The 27,942-nt window shown below is 40.5% G+C and overlaps 2 protein-coding genes across 4 annotated transcripts in view; one reads left to right on the top strand and one right to left on the bottom strand.

The window, feature by feature from the left end:
- cacna2d4a (calcium channel, voltage-dependent, alpha 2/delta subunit 4a) overlaps positions 1–27,942 on the top strand; it is an 84,301-nt gene that overhangs the window by 25,106 nt on the left and 31,253 nt on the right. The window lies entirely within an intron of this gene.
- Positions 46–27,668, bottom strand: lrtm2a (leucine-rich repeats and transmembrane domains 2a). Its single transcript, XM_020652820.2, has 7 exons — positions 26,699–27,668; positions 20,491–20,686; positions 7,907–8,133; positions 7,126–7,251; positions 6,104–6,192; positions 5,238–5,395; positions 46–4,029 (listed from the first exon to the last, which is right to left on the bottom strand). The coding sequence occupies exons 2-7, from the start codon at positions 20,567–20,569 to the stop codon at positions 3,503–3,505; spliced, it is 1,206 nt and encodes a 401-aa protein (XP_020508476.1). The 5' UTR covers positions 20,570–20,686; positions 26,699–27,668; the 3' UTR covers positions 46–3,502.

Genomic DNA, 27,942 nt, shown 5'->3' with positions numbered 1-27,942 from the left:
ACGGGTAACTGCAGTCTTCCAAAGGTTTCCCATAAACATTTGCCATAAGTGTGATATGTTTTTATTTAAATCAATGCATATTGACCAAGAAATGCTTCATCATCATCATCATCATCATCTTCGTCGTTATCATATCATCATCGTCAGTATCACAATCATCATATCAATAACACAACACACCATAGATCTCTGGGCAATCGAGTCTTTGAGACCCTCAGTCATCATGGCTGCTGCAGTTTTACATAACAAACTAGAATTTATTATAATTAGTCTTTACACACAGAGGCTATAGGAACAGGTTTCAGCTAGCTAAGATACTTAGCTACCAACAACACAAGACCTGCAGACCAGGGAGATGAGGGGGACGCTGTTCCTGGAGTCATAGGCAGAGTTTAGCCATCCACAGAAAATACACATTTACTCAAATTTACTACATACATGACTTGACGGTTCAAATTGTTAATTCAAATCTAGATCTCGTTTATTTTTGCTTCTCAATTGTACTTCCTGAGTGAGGTGACCATTTCCCCTGAAGTGCTTCTGGACACTGTTTTAATTGAAAACTTGATCAGCACTGAATTTAGGGGTTTAATTATAATGGGCCAAGCTTGAGCTATAAGTGCATCATGAAATCCCAGCAGAACAGTTGTCCTACAAATCATATTCCTATGTCATGATTTTGATGCAAGAAGTAGTTTACTGTGAAGGTGTGGCGGTCAGGATGCTTTTAACACAAGTTTTCTTACCTCGTGTCCAATCTCATTCAAAGAATTAGCCATCATGATTTTCATTATTTAATCGAGCTATTAAAGCTCTTAAATGCTTCTATTGGGTTTAGTCTAAATGTCTTCAGGACTATGCATTTCCTTACTAAAGATAATGTTTTACAGTTGCAGAAATAATAACCAACTGGATCACTTTTGAAAGCATGATTGTGTAAATGTAAATGTTCTGTCTGACATCTTGAAAACTAGAATGACGGGCAGAAATATTCTGCATAAATGCAAATGCTGCTTCTTACTTTAAATGAACTGCACAATGAAATATTATTTGTGGGAGATCGAGTCGGTTCAATGCTTCAAGGAAAATCATTCTATTTAATTAAAGGTTACTTTTTTTTCGCCTCTGTGCAAAATGATGTCACCCTGATAAATGTGATATTCTCGGCAGCAGTATAAACATTACTCTTCATAATCTCAATGACCAAACTCTTTCTACGCCTCTCCTAGAAACTTGACCAACTACTCAATACAAATAAAGGAACACGACAAAGAAACAAACATTACAGAGATATTAAACCCTTAAACAAAAAAACAAAACAAAAAAAATCATCAACACAACAAAAGACATCATGAAAACAGTCACGTCAAAAAACGTTTTGGGGAAACTCTGGGCCAACACACCATATTAGAGACTAATATATTCATAATTATCTGCATCATACCCGGGTATAAGATAACACACTAGTTATATAAGTTTCTCTCCAACCAATTCATATTTCAGAGTTCTACTGTAGGGAAGCAATATGCAATGAAAGCCTCGTGTTTTGGATTGTTTCACACTGAGGACAACAAATACTGATTAAAGTGTCTGTACATATTTCAAGGCATAAATAAAGATAAGTATGAAAACACTATGTAAAGCAAACAACCTCTTTTTTTAGCAAGAGCGCCAAACAAACAGATTCCTCTCTAATAAGTGATGACTACTTAGTTTATAACAGAAGGACTCTTTGGCAGTGACACAATTTTCAATGTTTTGGTGACACATCTTCCATTGCATATTGCTGACCATTCAGGATAGACATCATTATAGGAGACGGGAAGGATGGTAGGAAAGAAAGGAGGTGTTTGTCTTTAAGGAAGCATGAAGAACGTTCCATAAATAGCACTAGATGGAAAGACGAATGGAGAGATAAAGGGATGAGGAGGAGGGGGGGATAGCAGCGTCTTTCTTTATAATCCCTTGTTTGTTATCATCCTTCAGGGTGAATCGTCCATTTTAGAAAGAAAGAAAGAAAGGGGGGAGGAGGAGGGAGAGGGAGGCCAGAGTGGATCTGATAAGGGAAATAAAGTGCAGGAGTCTGAAGTTTGTAGTCCTTAGATGTTTTTTTTTTTTTTTGTAGTCCTTGCCAGGAGACAGGGTTCTCTGAGATAGTGCTTCCATGCCATAGTAGCAAACATTCACCTATGAGGGGTGAATTCAGTCTAAACAAAGAAAGCAAAGTTTCTGTGGTCCTTTGGAATCTCAACATTTTAATTAAAACTATTGTGAATCATTTTCTGAACCAGCCGAGAAGCATCCAAGCAATACCAGAAAATGAGTTAGCTTTTTTTTGCTGTGATAAGAGGCTTTTGATCCGTCCAGATACTGATCATAATCATTAAACAAGCATCAAGTAAGCAAGAGACGTATTCCGAGCAAAAGTGACACAGCAGTTTTAATTCCAGTTTGAAAAGTCTGTTTCCCTTCGAGAAGATTGAGAGTGTTCAATGAAGAATCTCAAACACAGTTCCAGAATGTGTGAAGGATTTTATTGGTCCAGATGAGGTCCAAAGAGAAATAGATGTGGTCCAGATAGGTGAGAATAACAAGTATGACTGTTACCTCAGATATTTGAACGATAGAATCATTTTGACAATCCAAATAGTTTATGTCCATATGCAGCTTCCTTGTCAAGTCTTAGTCCGTGTGTTTGTCCAGTATTCTCTCTGCTAGAGAGTTGTTGACTGCTTAAATTACATCGCTTTCTATTTCATCCAAAAATATTTCCACTATAATTTCCACTGTTTCTTGGAGCCTTGCAGTCCAAGTGAAAGTCAGAGGAGCTTTAGGCTAGACGAGGGATCAGGGATCAGGGCTTGGGACCTGGTTTTTGGAGGAAATATTGGCTTTTTGGAGTGGTTGAGGAGGAGAAAGATGGCAAACAAAGCGGCTCTAGATTCTTACCTTATTATCCCAACAGTTTTTCTGCTCTTCCAACAAACGTGTGAATATTGGTCATATACAGACTGCGAATCCCTGAAAATTCAAGCCAGTGTTAGAATTGCTGACTAATCAGTCAACATGAGCCTTGAAACAGCTTAAATGAAATGTTTGAGGCTAGGGAAAGGACTAAATAAAACAATGTTCAGTCGATATAATCGTAAGTTAAGCAGCAGCCAAGAGCAGCAGTAGGTGGTTGGTAGGTGAGTTTTGAGGGATGATTGCTAACAAACACTGCTGTGATAATGGCTCCAAATGGAGGAAAATCAGACAGCAGATAAGGTGTGTGTATGTGAGGGAGTGTGTTAGATAGGGAGAAGGTTAAAAATAGAAAGCGGACAAAGAAAGGAAAACAAAAAATAGAGGTAAGGTGTCAGTTTGAGAGTCAGAAGGAGATAATTGTCTGTGTGCATAAAACAAGCCATTCCATCTCTCTCCCCTTTGAGCCCTTTTAGTTTTTTCCCCTTCCAACTTTCACCCTTCGATACTCCAAACCCTCCTCTGCCCCATCACTCCTCTAGGCAACAGAGGAGATCTGTTTTTCCTCCCTGTCCTCTCCGTCTCCCTCTCCGTCTCCCATCAGCGGCTGCCTCTTCTTTAGCTCTCTCTGGTACTTTGCCATCAGCGAGGCGTAGATGCAGCCGTAAGCCGCCGCTGCGACCATCATGATGCAAACGATTCCGCACACCACGCCGGCAATCACCACTGTGCCTATGGCGCGGCGCACACTCACAGGTCGATAACGAGCGCGAACACAATCGGCTGGGGCCTCTCCACCTCCTCCTCCTCCTCCTCCACCTGTGTTTGAAGCGGAGTCATCAGCAGTATTGCTGTTGTCAGAAATTGGTGTTGCCCCACTTGGGCTTAGAGCATTCCTGCCGCAGGGAGGAACGCCCCCTTGTCCGGAACGGGAACCATCCCCACCCCCTCCGTTTTCGTCCTCGAGTTGGAGGCAGTAGTTGAACATTTCCACCGGAACGCCGCGGATGTCTCGCCCACGCAGATCCTTGGGCAGCGTGCACTCCACCGCATCCACCTTCCCCCCTGATGGATAGGGAAAGAGGTGCAGACACAGGAGGACAGAGAGAGGTCATTCATGAAATGCCTTATGCCTGTAAAGTGCTTCCAATTAACTGAGACACAGGAAAAGACAGAGAGGGGGGTTGGTTGTACCAACACTCGGATGAGTCATACATCACTTAACACACACACAGACACACACACAGTTTGCTGTACCCTCTACACTAAGTTGGAGATAGCCTCGACTAAGCTCTTCTATAATTCATGAGATGACATGCCTAGCTTCAGCACAGCTCTGGTGTATGTGTGGAAGAGAGAAAATATCTGAGTCACTAATTCCCACAGGCGGCAGGAGGGTGAGGGATCTACTTTGTTATCATCATATAGTAGTCCTCCTGAGGTCGTGTTTCAGAGAGCAACTGATCTGCACACTCAGATACTTAAGGCAAGAACTAAAGGAAGGATAACACCACGACAGATTGGAGAAAGTGGTATTTAGCCCCTAGATGCTTTTATCTCAGCGTGTGACTAAAGAATCAACTCAAACAGAGCTCCCTCTCCAAATATCTCCAAATACCCCAGCTGTGTGTTCTTGAAGAGCTTTGCAAAAGTCAACTCAGGCTGCTTTCACCAAGCATTTCACACTTGTTTGATGTTTTGTCTTACTTCCTAAAACACATATTGTGCATCACCATACCCCTTTAACAGCTACTGCCGTGTTCATGTTCGACTGCGAAATGTCTCCTTGTAATTTCCTCTGCCTCTCATATGATTATTAAATTATCCCGTCAGCCGCGTGTCATTCTCCTGAATGAGCCGGAGAGTTAGAGCCCAGCAAAGCAGAAGGGAGCACAATGAGACAAACAGGAAAATGATGCAGAAAAGAGAAGGGATGCATCATTAACAGGGCAGCTGAGGCCTGAGGCGGTGAGGTGAATGTAGATTTTTACACATGAAGAGAGAGCGGAGAGCAGATGTGGTTACCTGATGTATTAACAGCCTGCAGAGACACGTGGATTACACACCCAGTACGCATAATGAGTGCGGTAATGTGCATACACACACTGATGCAGCTCTAGTAGGGGACTGAAAGCACGAGGATACACCGATTAAGACTCTAACCTAGCTTTCCTAAGGTGAAGTCGCATTCTCTCATTTGCCCTCTAATCCCATCCCCTTTTGAAATCAAACTCGCCCTTTCAAAGCCCCAACAACATAAATCAAACACGTACCTCTGTACAGTAGCCACTCCATCCAGTGTTTGAAATCGCGGAGGTTGCAGTCGCATTCCCAGGGGTTGTGTCCCAGTTCCAGGTGTTGCAGGTTGGCGAGTGGCTCAAACGCTGCCCTCTCCAAACCGTGAAGTCTGTTACCCGCTAGAGACAACCACCTATGAAATATTTAGAGTACAGTAGTTATTGTCTGGACTCCAACTGAAGAGCGGTGGCACTGATTTAAAACACAGCAGGGTAGCCACTATAGCTTGTCTAATATGGCACATAATATTATATTCTGACATGCTGAAATTAAGTCTAAAATGTTGATGATATTGTAATATAATTCTACAAAATGAGGCTACCAAAACTGATAATTCTAAGCAGATTGTAATCAAAAACCATCAAAATCATTCCTTTTTCTAATAAAAGTGGGAGTTCTCTAAAGTAATACTTGATAATGGAAAAAGCAGTTATTGAAAATACATTGGATTATTTGGATGAAATTTTGCATGCAATTACCATTTTTTTATATGGTTAATAATGGATGAACACTTTTTTTAAAATTAGCATCTGTATATCTATAGAAGGCACGTCACTCCTGCTACAGCATAATCCATCCAGTTACACGTTGAAAATGAGGTTGTAAAAGTTTGCATTTTTGAATATCCACTCCCCTACTTTTATCCTCTAATGTCCCGTTATTTATTTCATTATCATTCCTCACTACAGCAATGTTGTCAGTGCAGCAACCGATGACCTCTAACCTTTGATATCCATTAGGAGGAAGGTAATGATGTTAAAAAGTGTCACTCTGATGTGTGGTAATCTTACACTAGTGATAACATTTAATCAAACATGTCTGTTTATAGATGTGAGTCTACCTGAGGCTCTGCAGCTCATCCAGCACCCCCAGAGGTACAGAGGACAGACCATTTAGAGACAAATCCAGACTCTGGAGACCCCCTAAACCCTGTAAAAACATTCAACAAGGTCTTTGTTAAGCAACCTATCTCATATTATACAAGACTGTTAAATATACTTTTCCCAAAACTCATATTAGTTTTATTGGCATCTTTCACAGGAGCACTGCTAGCACCACTTGATGGGCTAATCTTGTTTAATTTAAGGTCCCATGTGAAGTCATGACAGAAGCTTATCCTGCTGACGGCTTTGGTTCAGATAAAAGTGGATAAAAGTGTTGAGCAAATGGTTTATGACTAATTTATCACCTGGATGGGAGCCCAGACATGTATATCTACTCAGGTTGGCTTCACTCCTAAACAGAGTCTGCGGAGCATCGCCCAGGAGTTGAAAGAGAGTATCAGTTGGGGTGTCAGGGTCCTTCTTTGTTCAAAGAATATTTCCTCTGACTGACTGATCACGGCGGTTATTGCTTCCCAATCTCACTTCCATCTAGGGATGCATCCATTATGGATTTTGACATCCAGATTATAGTCTAAGAAATAAGCCCGATTTCACAATAATCACGATTATTTTGCTTTCATTTCAAAACATTACTTATGTATAAAATCACGTAAACGGTCTTTAGAAAATGAAATGTGTTATTTTTTAAAAACAGAAATAACAAAGTAGTCAAATAATCCAGTACAAATAATGAAGGTAAATACAAATTCCATCTCTCCCTTTTGAATTGGAAGCATTGTGGAAAATATATCTAGTTGGCTTTTTCACTTAAACTAGTGTTGCCTTTTAAAGCATAAATAATGATTTAACAATCATAATGAAAATAAAAATAAACAAAGTCTGTGTCTCATTTAACATTTTATAGGCTGTACATTAAGCACAATGTCTCTTGAGAGTCTTAGCTGGAGTAATGTTGTGTCTTATCCTTCAAAAGTGGAATTTGTATGAATTATGATGTTGCATAATCCACAGTGCCTACCTGGAAGAGTTCTCTGTCCATTCCTGTCAGTGAGTTGTTGTGCAGAGTCAGTCTTGTCAGGTTGGACATGTCTCTGAATAATCCCGCTGGTAAATTATCCAGGTAGTTATTAGAGAGGTCCAGCTCCTAGAATACAAAACACACAGAAAAAAAGCCAGCATTTTCAGTCAGGAGCAAATTTGAATTTTAGACAGTTAGCTGAGGATCTTATTTAAATGTGATCTAAAAAGGAAAGTTAAATCAAAAAGTTCCTGCTTGGAGGCCTCATGCATAAAGTATGGGAGTCTTAAAATGGATTAACCGCTTAAAACCTTTTAATGCACATTTTATACCTTAAGCTGACACTCCTATAAAGCGCGAGTGCTTCAGTTGGAGAAGGCTAAACATCTTCATAGATCATCAATTTAACTAGCTGTCAAAGGTGCTTTAAATACCTGTATTTGTGAAGTAAATATTTAAGAATTAACTCTTAAGTAAGCAATAAAAGGGAACTGAAACAATCACTTTAACGCAAGAGCTCAATTTCTAGTATATTGGATTGCATGTAAACATTATGGCACACACAATGATTATAGCCTTAAAAAACTTTAGGATGCAAACTTCTCAGACTGAGAGCAGAGGTTGTCCGCAGTTCATTCAATATACTCAACTTAAAGTTTTGCTTATTTTCCTGGCGGGAATTAATTTTGCAAAGTTTCAATACACAGTAGAACAGCACATACAGTACAATATGGTGTCAAACTGTTACACTGCGTAAAACAATGAAGAATTGGCTGCAGACCTCCAATGAGGAGAGGTTAGCGAAGGCAGACGCTCCCAGCAAAGCGAGCTTGTTGTTGGCCAGCAGGAGGGATCGGCTCCCTGGGGGCAGGAGGTGAAGGGGCGGCAAGGAGGAGAGACCCCGGCCCCCACAATCCAGCAGGCCGTCTGAGTAGCAGAGACAGGGAGGAGGGCAGGAGGAGGCTGAGGGCAGCAGCAACGCCAGGAGGCATAGGACGCAGAGGAAGACTAGAGGAGGAGAGAGAGGACGATAAAGACTTGATTATTTTGTTTTTCCAGTGGAATAACTTTGCAGCTTGGAAAACAGAAACGAAAAGATGAGGCAAAGGAGACACAGCAGCTCCTCGAGAAATATCTTCCAACGCCAGAAGCAGTTCCTAAATGCTATTTAAATGCTGCAATACGATCAAAAATGTCCATTTCTCCCATTTTATCCCGCAGAAAGATTTTATTCATTGTTGTTTAAACCCTGAAAAAATGAACATTTTGATAGAAAAATCACCACAGAACCAAATCAGGGCCAAACTTATCATTTTTTTTCTTCCTTTGTGTGTGTTTGTGGCCTTCTCCGTTGAGCCACAACTCTTTCATAACAAATCCGTATTTGTGTGTTTTCCATTGTGTGCGGATTTGAATTCTCTTTGTTTTTACTGCGTATATGTTTGTGTGTAGCTCACAGTAGCCGAGAGACGCTCATGAGGGAAATCCCCTCTGCTTTATTTTATTTTCATCTCATTGTTTTCCTGCCGACAGTGTAGTCAACTATCTCCACTCATTACTTTTTGTTTCTCTCTCTTGTTTTCTTCTTCCATTCTGTTCCAAGTCGACTGTTTCCCACTGTTTTTTAATAACATTTTATTCATTCATATTCAGTTCGGCTCCCTCTTTGTCTTTATCTTGATCAATCACGGCCTCCTCATTCATCCCTTTTCATATGTATTTGTTTCTCCGCCTGTCAGTCCTTGTCCATCCCTCTCTCCACAATGTCACTCTCTCTTGTGTCTCTTTATCTTTCTCATTCTCTTTCACTTCAGGTCTCTCAGCGCTGCTCTGTATTCCCTCAGTGTCTCGTTACAGTGGCTGACTTTGTTTCCATGCAATGGCTTATCAGCAAGACTTATGCTTTATCTCTCTGTTTTTAAGTGTGTGTGTGTGGGCATACGCTCGAGCGTGCGTGTGTGTTAGGCACCAACAAAGCGTGATATTAACAAAACTACTCAGTCTAAACTCCAGACACAGACGCAGCACTTTTTTGCTTCCTGACAAAGCTGTGTGCTGCACCAGCAGATTTCATCACTTGCATCATCTGCATATTATTAGCATCTATTTCTCAGTGTGCCATTGCCTTTTGTCACACTATGTCTCACCAGCTCCCTGTTGTTGTGTTTTCTCCTTCTGATGCTCCATCTGTTTGCTCTATATTCGCTTTCTTTTAAATGTTCTCTCTCCCTCCACTCATTCACAGTCAAGAATTAATTCCCTTTCACCACACATATTGGCTGCCTGGCTCTTATATGATGAAACTCTGCGAAATAACCCTTTACAGCCCAGTCCACATTGAACTTTGTTAAAAAAAAAAAAAGAGGACGAAGTGATGAATATCAGAAGATATGAGTGATTGCGTAATGAAAGTCATATCATTCCTTCAAAGTAACTTTACTTTCCTCAGGGTGTCTGTGTCTCATCACTGATAAGAGATGAAGATCCTTTGAAATCATGTTTTATTCCCTTTTAACTGGTTATGAATATATTTTAAGGGAGAAGAAATTGTAGGAAATTACAGCTTCACTAGTGGCTAGACTGTGAAATTATACCTAATTAATGATAAATGAGGAGTAATCCATTTAGAATGAGAAGAAGTGCTAAATGATTCAAGACGCTTTCAGTTGTTAGAAAGAAACAGGTTCAAAAAATAATATTATCAATATCTTCACTCTATTTAAGTGTCTCATTGAACCGTAACAGCAAGACAGTCAGCACACACATAAACAAGACCCTGAAACTGAAGCAGCTAAATGGAATTCAGCCATCAGTAATCTACACCTGTATAACTCTAAATATTAAACATTACAAAAACATCTTCTGTTGTGCCATTTTGGGTAACCTTCCTTGGAAATTTAGCATGTTTTTGCTCATATTTAATCAAATATTGGCATTCTTGTGAATTAGCTAAAGCTTTGCTAAAAGCAAATGTCATGTGAATGTTATGTCATTTATTATTCATGATTTAAGCTACCAAAACATTTTCAATGGAATATTTTGACCTTTGGGGAAAACATTCAAGAAATCTGAAGTACCCACAGCTGGTTAGCTTGTTTCATAAGCAGCTCACAGCCAACTTGAAAACATTGTGGTATCCACACTTACAACTCTAAGAAATTAAATCTATAAACCCTTCAAAACTTATACACTTTGTATTTATATAAAGTTTTTTTTTTTATGAATGTCTTAACATAACTAGCTACTTTCCCCAGTTCCAGGTCTTTATGCTAAGCTATTTGAGGTTAGCTATAGCTTCATACACTGCCATGTAGTATCATGTAGTATCTCAATCTTCTCATCTGACTCTATACAAGAAAGTGAATTAGTGTGTTTCCCAAAAGCATATCTTATTTAACAGAAGTTGTCTCTGATTTAGAATAAAAGGAATATTTATTTTAAAAACATGCAACTTTTTAGTAATCATGGATGACTTACAATTTTGTATTTTAGTCTTAAATCAAAGGATAATTTTTAATGCATTTCAGCACCAGAGGGTAAATGTGCAAAATCTGTGGATGAATAATTGATATGTTGAGATTTAGTTGTATTAGTTTTACTTATCCCTTTTCTTGAAACTTTAGCATTAGAGCTCATATAACCTTGCACTTCGTTGGAACCTTAAAAAATATACATTGTAAAGTTCTTAAAAGACAGTCTGACATGGGTCTAGAAATAGCACCTTTCTACCTGCCAGACAGGACATGACCTCCTTCAAACAGGACACTGCTTCCTTTCATATTCTGAACCAAAAAGGTTCAAAAAGAGGCCACATAACAGAGGTAGATGTATGAAGTCCTGTTCCTGTATTGGTTATCCTCTCTGCTCCATCCTTCAGTATAATCCTAATCTCTTGGAAAAAATTAAATTCACATCATAAAAAGTAAGAAATGGACAGATTTGGAAGTATCCTGAAGCTTTTTGTGCAGACTTACTTTTTAGTGAAATTTCTTCAGAGGTTCAATCTTTGACTGAAGCAGCTCAGTGGGAATGAGGAAGGATTTGGCTGCACAGTGGCTGTGAATTTCTCCCTTACAGGTTTGAAAAGGTACAGCGGTGCAGGAGATTTGTGTGGACAATGTAGCTCAGAGGTAGAAGCACTGTTATACAACTGAGAGGGAGTGTAAAAGTAGAGTGAAATTTAGTCTATTTTTCTGCTGCTCCCTCATATCATGTCGAATTTCAAATTGTGGTCAGTTTTGTGCACAGTGTGTCCTTCAGAGCATCCAATAGAGGTTTTATTTTTCAAAAATATTCCTTTTCTTCACTCACTCTTCCAACCCCTCTCCTCTTCTTCTATTACTGTATGCTGTAACTCCCCCTCACCTCCCTCCTCCCTCCTTCAGTGCTGCAGCCTATCTTCCAACATTCATGAGTGGTTTTAGCTTCTCTCGTGGAGGAGGTGGTTGTTGTTTTGGCTTATTTTAGCTGCTCCAAATCCTCTCTCTCTCTCTCTCTCTCTCTCTCTCTCTCTCTCTCTCTCTCTCTCTCTCACTGTAGCGCTCTCCACACAGCCAAACCAAAAAAAAAAAGAAAAAAAAAAAAAATGTTCAGCCACACAGTCAGAGGAAGAAAGGGAGGTTCAGTCCAAATAAGTTTAAGTGGTTCTGTGCAGTTTAATTCAGTCCAAACAGACTCCGGACTGAATCTTTTATAAGAATCCCCAAACACACTGCGTAAAAGCGCTGACATTTTTGGCAAATGTAGGCTGGCAATGCTCTCAGCGGCAAAAAACAAACTAAGACATGGCATTAAAATGCAACAAGATGTTGCAGTTTGACTGAAACAAGACTACTGATGCAACCCAGTGATTGCCATCAGACAAGCCCCCCCCCCCCCCCCTCCCAACCCCCAGTCATTAGAATCTTATAAAACAGTCCAAGATCAAGCAATATTGATAATTGGTTGGCTTAAGAAATCGAGATTCTTCCTGCCTTTCTCTTGTATTGGTGACTTTATTTTTTTTCTAAATTTAAAGGGAAAATATAATTAATCTTCTTGTATTGCTGAGAAAGATAATTATAAGCTAATAAATGGTAAATGATTTTGCTTTACTTTTATTTTTCAACCCCTGTGTGTGGCATATTTTTCAAGCTAATTAAAATGAGTGTTTTTGTTTTGAATGTGTTTTCTTGGTTGCCTTGTTGGGGGATATTTTTACACTTGAACAACTTAACTTTCTTTTGAGCTGGCATGTTAATTGGCATACACATATCAACAGTTGGTGCATGTGTGTGAGTTTGACGCTGTGAGAAATGCAATTGCACGGGATTTGGTTCAGTAGTAATTAGCTGTCGGTGTATGTTTGCAGAACTTTCTGCATATTTACTTCCTCAATCTGTGCAAAATTGGAGGATTATAGTGTCAGGCTGAGACAGACACATATCCAAACAGACAATTTCTTGTATTTTTAGAATACTGATAATATGCAATCCCTCACAGGACAATTAAACACATTTCTGCCATTTTTCTGTCATGTGACACTTGTTGGACTCTAAATATGATGATGTTTGACACGGTCTCCTTGGAAGCACTGCTTAACAACACTGGGGGCCTCAGCTGTCTGTAAGGTTATATCCAGGGGCCCCAGAGTGTCACTGGACCCAGCTATGAAGTCATCGCCACAGACACTGATGTCACTGAGCACAGTTGCATGTTACTAGAGGCCAAGCTGTTTTCCGTGTAATAGACAGACTCACTGGTATCTTATTACGAGAGAGACCAGCTGTTGTCCATGCAACACACTCACACGACGCTCTTCTTAACCCTTAAATGTTTCACACGGTCGTCTGTGCACGGGTTTATCCTGCTGCTTTAATTTAACTCCTGTGACTCTAAAGAGCACATAGACTTTGGATGCAACATGACAGGAAGCCTTTACTTAGATACAGAAAAAAAACAAATGACTTTCCTCAGTGGAAAGCATAAAAACATAGAGTGGACTGATGTGATCCAATGAAAAAAGCAACGATCAAACTTTCTTGTTCTAGGTTTTGTTGGATTTTTCAGTTTTTCCTACATTTTGATGTCATTGTAATTCATGAAAAGACTATTTTCTGACATTTTTTGAACACTTAAATACTCATCACTTGCATACTCAAACGAGAACAAAATCATTAATCGCAGCCTCCATCAAACATCAAGACACTTAAGGTTCCTGTGAGGAGTTTTTAGCTGGTTACGAAACAAACTGAAACTAACAATGACGCCTCTGGTCCAAAGGGGGTAGCCAAAATCAACACAAATTCAAAGTTTGTCACACAGGCGCTTTAATCAACTTCCTTTTTTAAACATGATGCAATACGCAGTTATCTTGATTGAGAGGGGGATTAAGAACACATGTGTTTTTCCTCTTTATAAACTGGCTGACATTCTGCTAAATGGTGGTTTAATGTTGACATAATAAAGTTTCTTACATATTCATTCGACTGCAAATGTTTATTAAACATCCTAATCGTGATCATCAAGGTTGACAATTTGGTCGTAAGGGTGGAGTTCTCTTCCGTTGACTTTAGATTTAAAGGTCTGATGAAGATATGCTGCTGTGAGCAACAGTTTGAACCGTGAGAGAAGCCAACAAAATGAGAACGTGTGATGTTGGATGTTTAATCTCTATTAGCCTTTTCTCCTACAGAAACACAGTCTGTATAATTTATCTGATATATAATTTAGCTCGTTCATGTCTGATCCATGCTGTAACCCAACACCTGAAGTAGTTAGCAGATGGAAAATAACCAGCCAGTGTGTGTGTGTGTGTGTGTGTGTGTGTGTGTGTGTGTGTGTTTGTGTGTTTGTGTGTATTTGCCCTTGACAGTTTGTGTATGTTTGTAACTCTATACAATCTCTCTGTAAGCATGGCTTCTCTGAGTACAGCTCTGTGCACAAGAGGTATAAAAGGATAGAAAACACACACATAGCACATAGCACATCAAGGTCCCAGCAGTACAACATTGACACGGTAATGCCGCGTTACTGTAGCGACCGAGTGCTGTAGACGATATTCAAAAGACTGAAGGAGACATATGGGGAGAGAATATTGTGCTATACATTAAATCCCAACATTTAACCCACATTATCTCTTTTTCTCTCACGCACACAACCTCTGTGCCCGACTCTCAGGCTCAAGCGGCGTGAATAATCCCTTACTCACACACGGGAAGTTTCTCACACACTCAGACACACAGACATAGCAGTATGTGAGGATAAGTAGGAGCAGGGTGTTAGGGTTTAGGCTGTACCTCTGCTGACGGTGAGATGACGCAAAAGGAGTAGTCTTTTTATTTTATTTTATTTTATTTTTTAGAAAATTCTTAGTTTTTTAGATTTATTTCTAAGAATTTTTCAGATCTTTTGCTTTCCTCCTCCTTGTTTACTTCCCCCCCCGTCCCCGTCCTCCTCCATCCCTCCCCCTCCTCCTCTATGAATTCTGCATCGAAGAGACAGACTCATTATTTAGACTCGGAGGTGTGTGTGTGTGTGGGTAATATGTGGGCTGATCTGCCTCTCTAATTTATGCTATCTGCATCAATTTGTTGCAACACACACAGACAAAAGCACGGCCTGTGGGTAGGTATGACATGCACAGACGTCTTGTGCGATAGTGGCTATTAATTAGCAAGAGTGACGGATAATACAAAGAGAGGGGGAGATAAAAGAGTAAGGAACGAGGAGGGAATGAAGTAAAGGGGAACAAATTATAAATAAATAGTCATTTAGGGACACAGATTTCTTTTGAGCACGTTCTCTTTGATGGATATAGTCTTGCTGTCCTCTGACCAATCAACTGGGCCTCCTTCCAAGGCTGTATGCTTTCAGAATTTGGAGAGAAAATGAAGGACGCTTGGCTTCTGATGTCACATCCTCATCAGTGTGACCAGAATAGATTATGCCTTGGATGTGTGACCGGTTGTATTCTAGGCCCACTTGTTCCTGAAAGGGGATGTATTGACAGATTTGATTGATTTAAGGTGTAAGGCTGTGGTTTAAATGCTATATTTTTGTCATTGATGTTGTTTATTTGACCCTTTTATTTGTTGAAATACTCAATTTTCTAAAAGGGAGATAGACGGAGGTGGTATCTCTGCATTTAATGTTAGACTTGCTCGTACATTGTTTGAGATCTCTTATCTTGCTAATTGGATGCCCCTTTTTTCAGAGACTCGTGGAGTGTTAACAAAGACAAATCGTGCACATTTCCAATGGCTTCATTGTCCAGGACCATTACCATCTATTTTCTATCATTACTTGGCAAGTATAGTCCTATTTTTTTTCAGAGGAATGGGCCTCGTGATGATCATCATAGCAGCACTACAACCTCACTCTGGAACATTCTGGTCTTGTTTTGAGTGTACTATCAGCATCTCCAGCAAGTGCTGAACTTGAGTGCTGCTGATGGAGGTGGGGGGGGGGGGGGAGTGGATTATCCAGATTTATCCCTGCCAATGTCCTTTGAAAGTGGGACAGTGCACTGTATTCGTGAGCTTCATTTGGCAAAATACAGTCATACCTGCACCAAATTCAACTGTGGTTTAAAAAAAAACAAACAGAAATTTGCATGTTTGCCTTAGATTGTTTTTGCATAACTAAATCACGCACAGCTGGAACTATTTCAAGGTCATCTTTGCCGTGGACATCTTCCTATCCCCCCACCCCCTATGATGCTGCATTCAAAGCTGACATTAAATCACAATAACAAACTAGTCTTCAACTCTGAGAGCACAAACATTATGAGCTGCCGTCAGTTTTCAGGTCAGGGTTCACATCCACATCGCTGTAACAGAAGATTATATTCCTGTGTTCCTAGAAAGATCAGTATAATGCTTTGGTTTCATGGCGGGAAATTAAAGATTAAAAACTAAATTGTGCACCTTCCCTGAAATGATAAAACCTTGTTGTATGATAGTTGACTCTTTATGGGACCTCTTGAAATAACTATCAATGACATTAAAATCGCTATTGATTACATACTTCAATTTGCCAGATTCTTCCTGTAGTCTGCCAACAAGCTGTCATTGCACTTTCTGTTTAACTCCTAGTCTCATATAACACAGTGTGAAGGGATCAGGCTCCACTCCAAAACCTAATGCTACACAAACACTGTGTCATTCTGCTGGGGCTTCATGCCAACCAAACCACCCCTGCAATGTCAAAAAGGGCCACCTGCTGCAAACAAACCTGTGAGATTTGGTTTGTTTGGTCCAGTTCAACAGCTCACCAGTGAGAGGTAAAACACCAAGTATGTATTTTATACATTTAATCAGAAAATCAGCAGCTTAGCCCTTTTACCGATGCAAGAAAAATGATTGAACCTCCTACCCAAGGCTGAAAGAAATGCAGGGATTGAAAACATATCGATCCATTGATTTAACCTTACTGCCATAAATGTATGAAATGTGTCTTTCATCACAGCTCCTCCTTTTGCAACGTCAAAATTAAAGATCAGATACAAAGATAAAAACATTCAAACACCAAACAAATACTCAGTGTCCTTTAACACGCTTTGCTCTGGCATTCAGCTCCATATTCAACTTTAGGATTGACAGGTGTACTAAAAGAGTGCTTCAGTTTATCCTTATTAAAACGTGTTGGGAGCGTGGCCAGGATTAAAGATGATGCTGTTAGCCAGCCTCAGCATGTTTTTTTTAATTTTAGGCTGAGTCATAGAGTCTCTGGAGTGGTTGGCCTACAATCTTTGAGCAGATTTCTAATTGGTGGAGTAGTTTAGATTTTAAAGTGCTGGACAGACACGTGTACCATGTGGTGTTGCAGTACTGCAGGACCCAGAGAATCAGAGAAGGAGGGAGTAAAGGACCACACAATGCTTTTAACTCATTGTCACTTCATATAGTTCACTGTTTTGAGCATGTTCTTGCTTTTTGGTGTCTGGTTTGTTGAATCGTTTGATTGCACATTTTGCCCTTTTTTAATTATCCTTTTATATCATTTTCTAATGTTCTCTACTTTATTGCAAAGAACTTTGAATAGCCCCTTAATAAATTCAGTTTATAATTACCATTATTATTTATTTAACAATGTGCTAGCAGCTGCAGGTGTAAACAAAGTTGGCTTATTGCTTCTTCAGCGTTTTTCCAAATCTTATGTTTCTTCCTGAGTCTCTTCTCTGTTTTACACCTGTACTCTAAACACAATGCTTCAGCCAAAGTGACTGTATTACGACTCCAGTCCAAACCACAAGCCAGTGTATTATTTCTCCATTTACCCCCCAAATCCTCCCTCCTCTCGTCCCCTCACCCTCTTACTGTCTCTGTCACTATTTTGATTAGAAGCTATGTGGTCACTTAATCCGGCAGCTTATAGTACCAGGCTGCAACAAGGTGCATAAACACACACAGCACGATCAGATAAGCTACAGTGTGTGTGTGTGTGTGTGTGTGTGTTGTGTGTGTGTTGTGTGTGAGATGACACAGTCTGCTGAGATCGCGGAGGCCTCGAGGCACCATATGGTCTCTGTGTGTGTCGCTCACAGACCTCTCTGTTCTCCTCTCTCGACTCTCCTCCTTCATGCTTTTCTCTTTTTTCTCTTTCACTCTTTCACTCTTTGATCTCACATTTCTCTTCTCCTCTTCCTCTTCCTCCTCTCCACTCCCAACTGTTCATATATTTTTTCTCACTTCCTCTGCGTGCCTCTTCCTGTCACTCACACTTGTATGTCTTGCAGTCTACAGTAGTTTGCTCTTTTCAAGCTCTTATCATCTTTTTTTTGTTTTTTATCCCTGTCATGTTTTTTCCTTTGCAGTTACACAAAACTTAACTCATGGTTTATTGATAACACTTTATTTACTTTTTATAGATTAGTTATAAGTCATTAATAAGAACATTAACTCCTGAAGAATCCTGCATAAAATCGTGATGAATATAAATTTCATAACAACTTTTTAACAGAATAATGCAGATTCAAAACATGAAAGCTTTAAGCATGTTTTTAAATGAACTGCCCAAATTAAAACTGCATTACATATATAAGGAGATGATAAAGAACATTCCAGATCCTTATCTCATATAGCATGAACCCAACAATAAAGATTATTTATCACCAAACAGGATGATTTATGGGGCTTATTATTTTTAAAATATCCCCTCCGTGTCTTTCCCTTTCTTTTGGGGATTTTTCATGGATGAAAAATAACTTTTTTAATGAGAATCTTGCTTGAAAATAAAGATTTAGTGTTTAATTGTAAAAGCAAACAATAATAAAACCACTTGACAAATATATGTGTTTCAGTTTAAAAAAGAAATGATGCTATTTAATGTTATGCAAACCTATTTAAAGAGTACTTTTCCCACATACATCAAAAAATCTCTACCTCGCCCTCAAAGAATCTGCAAATCTCAGGCACTTCCTTTCACTTTCTGTCTCTTCTGTTTTGCAACATTTCATCATATTTGCACTGAAACTACTTCATTATAAAGCCAACACTAGCTGACACTGAAGGAAACCAAGTCTTCTTTTTCTCTTTGATCTGTTTCCTGTCAGGTTTCACTTTAACTCTGCTAATCAAAATAACCTTCAATTGTCAAGTTTGCACAATAACTAGAAAATTCAATCTAAACTCCTATTCAATATCCTGTCTGTCAAATCCCATTCTTAAATAAACTTCAGTTTTAGAAGAGAATCCCGTCCTTGACGGTTTGAACTCTTGTCATTCTCAGCACTGTAGCCTGACATATTCATCGGCTCTGATTCGATGGGATGTCTCAACCCTTTTCTAGTCTTCTGACATGCATCACTCAGATATTCAGTGTGCGTTTGTGTGTGACTGTGTATATGACAGTGCGAAGAGGGATGACAGAGATCGGAGAGCACTCAATCCATGTGAGGGAAATGCAGAAAGACAGTGAATAGCAAAGAAGAGCGGAGGAGAAACACACCTGTTGTGAAAATGTTGGCATTTCATGGCAGCAAAGAATATTTGATTGAAGTCACAGAGAGAGAGAGAGAGAGAGAGAGAGAGAGAGAGGACTGCTTTGGTAATATTGTGTTACATTTCTGCCAAGAAGGTAATTGCATGGAAAGACTCTGAGACTGAAGAAAACGTTTTTGAAGGCTGATGGAGAATATTTTTTATTCCTGCTCCTAAAAGGCTTTTGAAATACTGTTAATGCAATATTTACAGTGATGGAGCACAAAGAAAAAGCTCAGAAAGGGGAACTAAAAATGTAGTTTTATTAAACTTAAATTAGGCAAAGATGAATAGGAGGGTTCAGAAAAGCTAGTGAGGATGGGTGAATAGAGAGTGAGGAGAGTGTGGAGGTTTTGAAAGATAGTGTTGCCCTGTTATTTAGTGTTACACAGCGGTATGCGGGGGTGTTTTGGCCAGACATCTCTAGAGCAATAATACCTCTCCTGGAGAAAGACAGACTTCCTTGTTTTAACGCTCTCGTCCTTTTATAAAGCTGTTTATTTCCTGCAGAGATCGCAGTATGTGTGCAGGATGGTGTCATGTTCGAGGTGTGACAATAGAGAGAAAGATGGCAGAGAGGAGCTTTCATGTTTGCCTATTAGCTGAAGAAGTATCTGGAGAGCACGATCCGTCCACACACACAAAATACACACACACACACACACACACACACACACACACACACACACACACACACACACACACACACACACACACACACAGGAAGGCGCACATCTGTCGTATCTGTTGCTATGCCACCCGTCTTCTGATGGACTTTTTTTGTTTTGACTGAGTGTGCCTGTAGTGTAGGAGAAGAGAGGAGGATTATTGGGGGTGGGAAGAGACAGGGTGGAGTAAATAAGACCAAGAGGGAGAGGGAAGAGGAGACTAGTGAGAAAGCGGAAGTGAGGGAACAACAGAGGAAGAATGTGAGGGGGAAAAGAAAAAGATAAGATAGGGAAAGGGAAGGAAATCATTTAAATTGGAAAGGAATGGAAAGGAAAACATAGAAAGGAAAAGCAGAAAAATAACCTGCAGGTCTCTTCCCATCATTCCCTCTGATGCTTTTATGTCCATAGACTGCTGGCTGTATTAATACATACAGTAATGTGGCATTTCAAAGGGGGGTACTGGCACGTAGCCCAGCATGCTCAGTGCCCTTTTCCTTTGTTTGTGTGTGTGTGTGTGTGTGTGTGTGTGTGTGTGTCTATGTTTGTATGTGTAGTGTGTGTGTATAGTGTGTGCGTGTGGGCACATTAGTAGCTGTCATAACAGACAGGCCTCTTTTCATGTGTAGTTAGGAGCACAATAGATAGTTACAAAACAGAGCAGAGGTTGAGTAAGAATGGAGCAACATTTTCTTTTTTCTTCTTTGTTCATTCCGTGCCTCGTTTTGTCGACTCACCAGGTCTGGTCAGGTTGTGGTTGGTAGAGCCGGGTGGGGGCAGGCCGATGCCCCCAGGGGGGTGGATGTGGGGGGGCATGACACAGAGCTCTGCTGCAGCCTTCCTCTGTCGGAGGGGCGGGGCTATGAGGGCGTCAAGCCGCCATGCCTGCAGCCTCCACTAGGGCGGCTACTGTGAAGAGCGACACCAAAGCACCTGAGGATAGAAGATGAATGACAGATGAAATACAAAGATTTTCCTTTTTCAACAACTGAATATTTTATAGTGATACACAACATATGCACACATGCATATGCCTACAGTAATGGAAGCCGAAGCAGCAGAACCATGTTTGTGAGGAGACATCCGTGCATGGGTTAAAGTCTAAAACCATCATACGGTTTGTTTACACCCATGCATGCCTGTGTGTGTGTATCTGTATGCATGAGCATCCAAAAACAACTCATAGTATTTCATAAGCATGAATTATAGACGTGTATGTCATTGGCAGTTTATACACAATCATTTTGGCTTTCCCACAGACAGACCCCCTACTGCTACTGTCTGGCACCAGGACTGACTGAGAGAGACAGTGGGGGACAAATTGAGCATAACACGGGAAGAGAGAGAGAGAGAGAGGGGGAAGAAAATGTAGCAATAAGGACGATTCAGACAGAACGCATACAGAATATAGAGTCAAAATAAGGATAAACCCTCTTGATGAGAAAGTTGAAATAAGAACAGCCCACTCCAATCACAGGAGTGACAATGAAACATACCTCTTATGAATTGTAAAAAGACAAGTGTCCTTTACCCTGTTGAGTCAGTGCAGTGATTTTCTTTTTCTTTTTTTTATATACAAGTGGGAAATTACCACGGGAGAGTGCTCGTTCATACCGCAATACCACATGACTGGTGCACGCTGTTGACTCGCACCCCCAGGGCCAATCAGTGTAATTTTGAAAACACTGGAGTGCTGCTGTGAGATGTGTGTTTTCCCAAAGTATCATCAAAACGCAATCAGCTGTGTGTGAAATATGGCACTAATCAGATTAGGCTGTTGTTCAAGGGTTTGTTGTTTGTGGGGGGAAAAAAAAACCAGATGAGGCTTATTTTACGGCTCATTTGACATACATTTGAATTTAGGTTAAAGTGCATTCATTTAATGCATGTTTTGACTCATTTAGTATGCATTGCACAGATTATGTCAACTTGCTTACTATGTCACATTATAAAGTCATTTTGATTAAAAAAAAACTGATCAGAAGTAGAAGGCGGATAAGGTGAACACATGCAGGAAAAAAACGAAGAGGAACACCTGCAGATATAATATTTAAAAGTAAGTTATTTACAGAGCCTCTTATTTCAAGTAAGAAGAAACTGGAGCAGCAGGAGGAGAGAGAGGGTGACATCGAGGAAATGAGAAGCAGAAAAAAAAGACAATGATGAAAGGATAAAAAGAAAATACAGGCGAGGCATTGGATGCCAGAAGGGGAAGGGGAGAGTTGCAACAAACAGGACATTAAAATTCTCCTCCACAACCTCCTCAGTGTTTTGATGCTCGTGTGTGTTGAGTATGAGATTGTGTTCCTGCGCCCCATTTGTGTTATCATTATTGCCATTAGTACCTGCCAGACACTGAACGAAACATAAAACACTTGTCTAATCTACCAGCTCTCCTCTCCTCTTCTTTATATCCCTCCTCTTCTCCTCTCCCAGCATCTCCTCTCTCTTTATGACCTTCATCCTTCAGTCATAACTGCTCCCTTCAATCCTCCCCATTGCTCACGTTCTATCTCCCTCTCTCTGTGTCTTGTTCGCTCCTTGACAAGGGAACGCAGGCATGTAGCGCGGATATTCAGCAGATGGATTTTCCTGCATGTAATTAAAGTCACATTAGGCCGACTCAGCTGGGAAATTTCAGTTGTTCTTTTCTAAATGAGCGAATGAGCTTCATTTTGAAAAATTCAGCAGCGAAGAAGAGAATCGTGGAGGATCTCAGGGAGTTAGGCAAAGATTCCCATCTCTGCTGTACATGTTTTCTTTCTCAGTCAGCTTTTCTCTATCAGCCAGTTGAATTATTTTTCAGACAATGTAGTCCGTTTATTTCTGACTTTTCTTATTTCCATGCTGTTTATTTTTTCTTACTCGGTGTCGAAACACAAGCCCAAGTATTCCTCACTCATTGAGATGAATGCTATTTTCACTTTGCTGTACTTGTTCGCTAAATTAAATATTTCAAGCTGTGTGAAATCAATGTTTAATTCCTGTTTCAGCTCTGGGATCGTAAGTGTTGCCTTGGTTTTTTTTGCATGCTGGCCATTTGTCAAATGATTCATGGCTTTGTTTGTGAGTGTGTTTATTTTGATTTATTTTTGGGTGGGAAACAGTTTTGGCTAGTAAGCTGTTACAAGCCTGTTACTTTACGAGCAGAAAATCATTTTCTTGTTTTAAATGTTTTCCGTCTTGATCCAAAAGGCTCACGGGAGCTTTTTCGGCCCAGACGCTGATTCTTGTTTGCTAGCCTCTCTTTCACATCCCATTGTTGATTGGATCACGCTCACGATTTTCTTTTTGCAAATAAGAGGACGAAAAAGGTGGAAATGACGTTGGTGCAAATAAATCTGCACAACAAAATCTCAGGCTTAATTTGGCAAAATGTCCTCATGCCTCTATTACAGTGGAGTTGCCCTTTAAACGATGTAATGCAGGCGTAGAAGCACCATGTCTCTGTTTTCGTCACCTCCCATCATGTTAAACTGGTGCTGTGCTGGTATCCAGTGCATCAGGCTATTCTCAGAAAGCTTTTTTTTTACCAGTTTGACCTGGACACGGTTGGCGGCCAAAGTGCACACATTTGCCCACACACGTGTAAATACTTGGGTGCCTGCATGTTCAGGGGGGGGAGTCATGTAACACCTCGTCCCCTCCCACTGCTCCCCTCCCTCCTCCTCCTCTCCTCCTTCCACCCTATTTTTCCCCCCCTTCTGTTTATTCCTCTGACTGTTTCCTGTCCGTACTTAAGCTTGGATTTATACTCCTCGGGTGATGCAGAGGCTTCTCGCAGAGTACTGACGTGCATTACCTCTAAAATGTAAGCACACACCTGAGGGCTAAGATAACACACAGAGACCTCCAACTGTGCTTGGTCAACTCTGATTCTGTACTCTCCCACATGTTAATGATGCTGGTTTTATTAAGCAATGGTTAAGTAGGCTTTAAGTATGTATATTTTCTTCTGTAGCCAATCCTTTTCCAGTGCAAGCTCTATGTCTCAGAGTAAGAATATGAATGCACACATGATTACTGTAGGTTTATGTTAATTTCATGACTCAGTAATCTGCAGCAGCTAGACAAATTTTGCTTCTCCAGTTCAAACACTCCTGTCACGTCTCATCTAAGCATAAACAAGATAACCTAAGGCATAGGCAAGAAATGCACAACACCTGGGAAAAAAGGGCAACATTTAGCATTTAGCATTGTGTTGATGCTACAACAGGGAATGGCCTGAATTACAGTCATTTACTTCCTACATGAAGACGTCTACTGCAGCACTTTTAAAACATCTAAAACAAGCTTAAAACCACGCTGTAATCTGCACAATCTTAACTTCCCTACCTGTATGGGTGTTCATATCCTTGTTTCATCATTATTGTCGGCCAGCCTGCTTGGATTGACTAATACTTCTTTAAATCAATCTTGTCCAATTTGCCACAAAATTGAAACCCACCTGCACAAAAGGACATGTACCCATGTTTGAAGGTAGGTGTGTGTGTGTGTGTGTTTGTCAAGTGTGTGTGCGTGGCCACTGAATGAGTGACAACACAGCTGTAAACACACCCAATCATTCACCTTGAGCTCTAACCTTTAGTCCCGATTTAAACACACGCTCATATAGGCTAAACATACATTTAGCATTTAGCAGTTAGACGCTTTTTTTTTTTGTTCCAAGCCTTATTTAACAGACCTGCCAATCAGACTATAAAATACAGAATGAGAAGAAAGGAAACAGCTAAACAAGATGAAAGGGAACAGTCCAGACCTGCTGTTTGGTCTTCATATGCATGTGTGTGTGTGTGTGTGTGTGTGTGTGTGTGTGTGTGTGTGTGTGTGTGTGTGTGTGTGTGTGTGTGTGTGCTTGTCTGTTTCAATGCAGGTTGCTAACAAAGGCAGGGAAATGCAGCCAAGCGCCCCTGAATGAATTTTTTATGGTTTTCTGACGAGGGAGAGGGGAGCGATTGGGACAACACTACACACATATATGTAACAACACACATATTTAAGCATGTGGCGACAGTTTGACAAATGGGAGGCACCTATGTGCTGACAGGCACGTGGTGGATAAATATGTACTGATATACAGTTACACATGCATGTAGGTGTACATGACAAACACTGAACATGCACACAAGTTGTTGTATGAGAGAGTGCATGTGTCCTAAAACACACACATGTTGTTCAAAAAACCTTGTAGGTATAACACAACGTACAGGTGTCATGCCTGATTTGGGAGCATTTGTAAAAAAAAAAAAATGTTTTAAAAAGAAGCGTTCAAATTGACACTATTTGATTGTTTTATTTCGAGATGTGTCATTTGTTCAAGCACATAAGTTGCATCCCTGTTGGAAATGATTTGCCTAACTGTTTTCAGAGTAGTCTGAGGTGTTAGCAGAGTTTAGCTTTAGGATGCTCAGACAGTTCCCATTCATTGCTTCCTAATGTGGGGAGGCACAGGAGCCTTGAACACATTAAGATGGAGTGCCTTGCACCCACTGCATTACCATGTAATCACAGTGCAGCTTCGCCAAGTTACTCAGCCTCAAAATACACCTTCCTAAATTTAGGTTATAGTCTACAAAATGTTTTACAGCAGGTTACAAAAAACAGCAGCACACCTCTTAGTGAGCTCCAGACTGTAAATCAACAGGCCCATGGGTAATAGAAGGCTTTTAAATGGATGTATACATTACACAAGATACTGTGAAGGTTAGATAAACAGGCAAAGTAAGAAAGATACAAGTGGAGGCAGTCAAACAAAACTGAAACAATGACGCTGTTTATGGTCATATTAAATCTGTAAACTCTTTTAATCGATTTATCTATGAAATAGAAAGTAGCAAATGATTCATATTATGTAGATTCATGACTCATATTATTGTTAGTGCAGCACACATATAGCTCACAGTGGTTCAGTGTAACTGTGATGGGCAGCAGTTTGACTTCACCTTTGTCTTTAAAGCTACTTTTACTTTACCATACTTGTCCATTTCTAAATAAACAGATGGAGTAAGTTTCCCAGTATTTTGAACATGATTTGGTATAATAAAGCCACCTAAACTTTCACTTTTTAGTTTGACATTTTTGCTGGGTGAGCAGCTTTCCCTCTAATTCATGGACTGCAATACCTCGTCCAGTTTGAATATATCTGTGGATCTGATTGATTAGCATTACCCATGCCAAACAAAGAAGTAATATATTGGTGCTGAATATAAGCTAGCTAATCTATCTCGATGTATCTGCATGAAAAGGTTTGTTTTGATTTACTTTTAGACCAAAAGCCTTAAGTTTCTGTAAATGGTTTTGTGGTAACTTTGGGAGGGACGTTAAAAAGAAATGTCTCTCACTGTTCCCTGATATTATGACTGAAATAGACAAACAGAAACTGTTTCTACCCTGCAGGATGTGTTGTTATTTCAAATCATAAGAGCGTCATGGCAGTGAAGAGTTTGTTTTAAAGGTTTAATTTGTTGCCTCTCTCCATCTGTGATGTGCCTTTTGTAAAACATGAATCTTTAATTTAAGAATACAATGTATAATTATTCCTGCCCAAGCATTTCTTCACTTCATTTATACTCTCGTTCTCCTCCGTCAAGACACCACTGGAGCTCCAACTCTCTCCCTGGCTGCCCACCTCTGCAAGCTTTGCCCCCAAAAAACCACAGCCCAAATATTCCAGTGAACGAGCATGTTTGTGTTTATCATGTGTACACAAGACTCAGGTTAAGGAATGACATTTCAAGCGTCCACCTCCTCCCAGCATGCACTTTTCGCCCCATGAAAAAAGCCCTGGAAAAATAGGCAAGTCAGTCTCTGTCTGCAGTACTTTGTGTGACACATCAAGTGCATCTTTGATTCCAGCCGTCAAAAAAAAAGATCTGAAGCAGTTACATTGAAATGACACCGAGAAAGAGAGTGAGGAAAAGAGAACTGGAATATAAACAGACTTACCTTTGACTGAATGTTTCAGGTGGCAGCAGCTTTATAGATTTCTACAAACAGCCATCTAACCCCAAATTGTTCCAGAATAAATAAAAAAAAGATCAGGAATCTCAAAGAAGAAAAACTGTCTCCACTTCAGTTCAAGAAATCCATACATTCACGATCCAAATACAAGAATAATCCGCCTTTGGTATAGACAATCTCCTCCAGCTTCCCCTTAAACCCACCAATGAATAGTGGGAAAAGGGAGGGATTGTGTAGAAAAAAAAAAAAATACGGGATTGTGGGAAAAAAAACGAGGTGAAGAGAGGCTTAGAGAGGATGAGGTCCGAGGGATGGAAATAGTTAATCCTTTTCTTTAGATCAATTCCCTATGTGAATGACACGTCCAGCGCTGTCCTGCGCTCTGGCTCGAGCTCTGATGTGTGTGTGTGTCTGAGAGGCGTGAGAGACGGAGTGTGTTTGTGTGTGTGAGAGAGAGAGAGAGAGAGAGAGAAGAGAGACAACGGTTGCTGCCGTCACGCGCTAGCCCTTCTGTGTGTCGTTATGTTTGTGATTCCTGCACTCAGCACGCGTCGGAGAGTGTGTGTGCGTGTGTGTGTGTGTGTGTGTGTGTGTGTCTTTATCCACACACGTTCACTTGAGGGCTGTCTGTCCGTGTGTCACGGTGTGTGTGTGTGTGTTGTGTGTGTGTGTGTGTGTGTGTGTGTGTGTTGTGTGTGTGTGTGTGTGTTTGTTCCCCCACCTACTCTTCCTCCCCTCTGTATGTGTGTGCAGTCGGGCATGTGGCAGGAGAATATGTGTGTGTGTATGTGTGTGTGTCAAATATAGTAACATAAGTGTATGCAGCCTCTGTCTGCCTGCAGCTCTCCCACTGTGACAGAGAGAGGATGAGGGAGGTGGAATACAGAGAGAGCGATAATGCGAAAGAGTGAAAGCGGAGAAAGAGAGGGAGTAGGAGTAGACGAGGGAGAGAGAGTTGGCGAGAGAAATTGAGAAGAGGTTGGTTGAAAAAAGATAAAGGTGGGAGGGAGGAAGGGAAAGAGGGAGGTAGAGGACAGGGATGGATGGAGAGAGACAGGAGGGAGGGAGGGAGGGATCAGCTGATTTCAGTGAAGATGAGAATCTCCCTCTGCCACATGGGCTTTTCTCCATCCTCAATTTTTTTCCTTTTTTTCCCCTCCTCACGTCTCCCTCGCTCTGCATTCATTTTCATCCTATTCCCTCTGGCAGCTCTCGTAATGGCTGGCATC

The sequence above is a fragment of the Labrus bergylta genome, chromosome 23, assembly GCF_963930695.1.
Source record: "Labrus bergylta chromosome 23, fLabBer1.1, whole genome shotgun sequence".
NCBI lineage: Eukaryota > Metazoa > Chordata > Actinopteri > Labriformes > Labridae > Labrus > Labrus bergylta.
Note: the sequence above shows the minus strand (reverse complement) of the source record. Positions and strands in the feature narration are given on the sequence as shown.

Coding starts and splice junctions, on each gene's coding strand:
- lrtm2a (XM_020652820.2), bottom strand. CDS start 20,569: ATGCCCCCCCACATCCACCCCCCTGGGGGCATCGGCCTGCCCCCACCC. Junction 8,134..20,490: donor CCACAACCTGACCAGACCTG/GTGAGTCGACAA, acceptor CTCCTCCTCTAG/TCTTCCTCTGCGTCCTATGC. Junction 7,252..7,906: donor CTAACCTCTCCTCATTGGAG/GTCTGCAGCCAA, acceptor TTTGTATTCTAG/GAGCTGGACCTCTCTAATAA.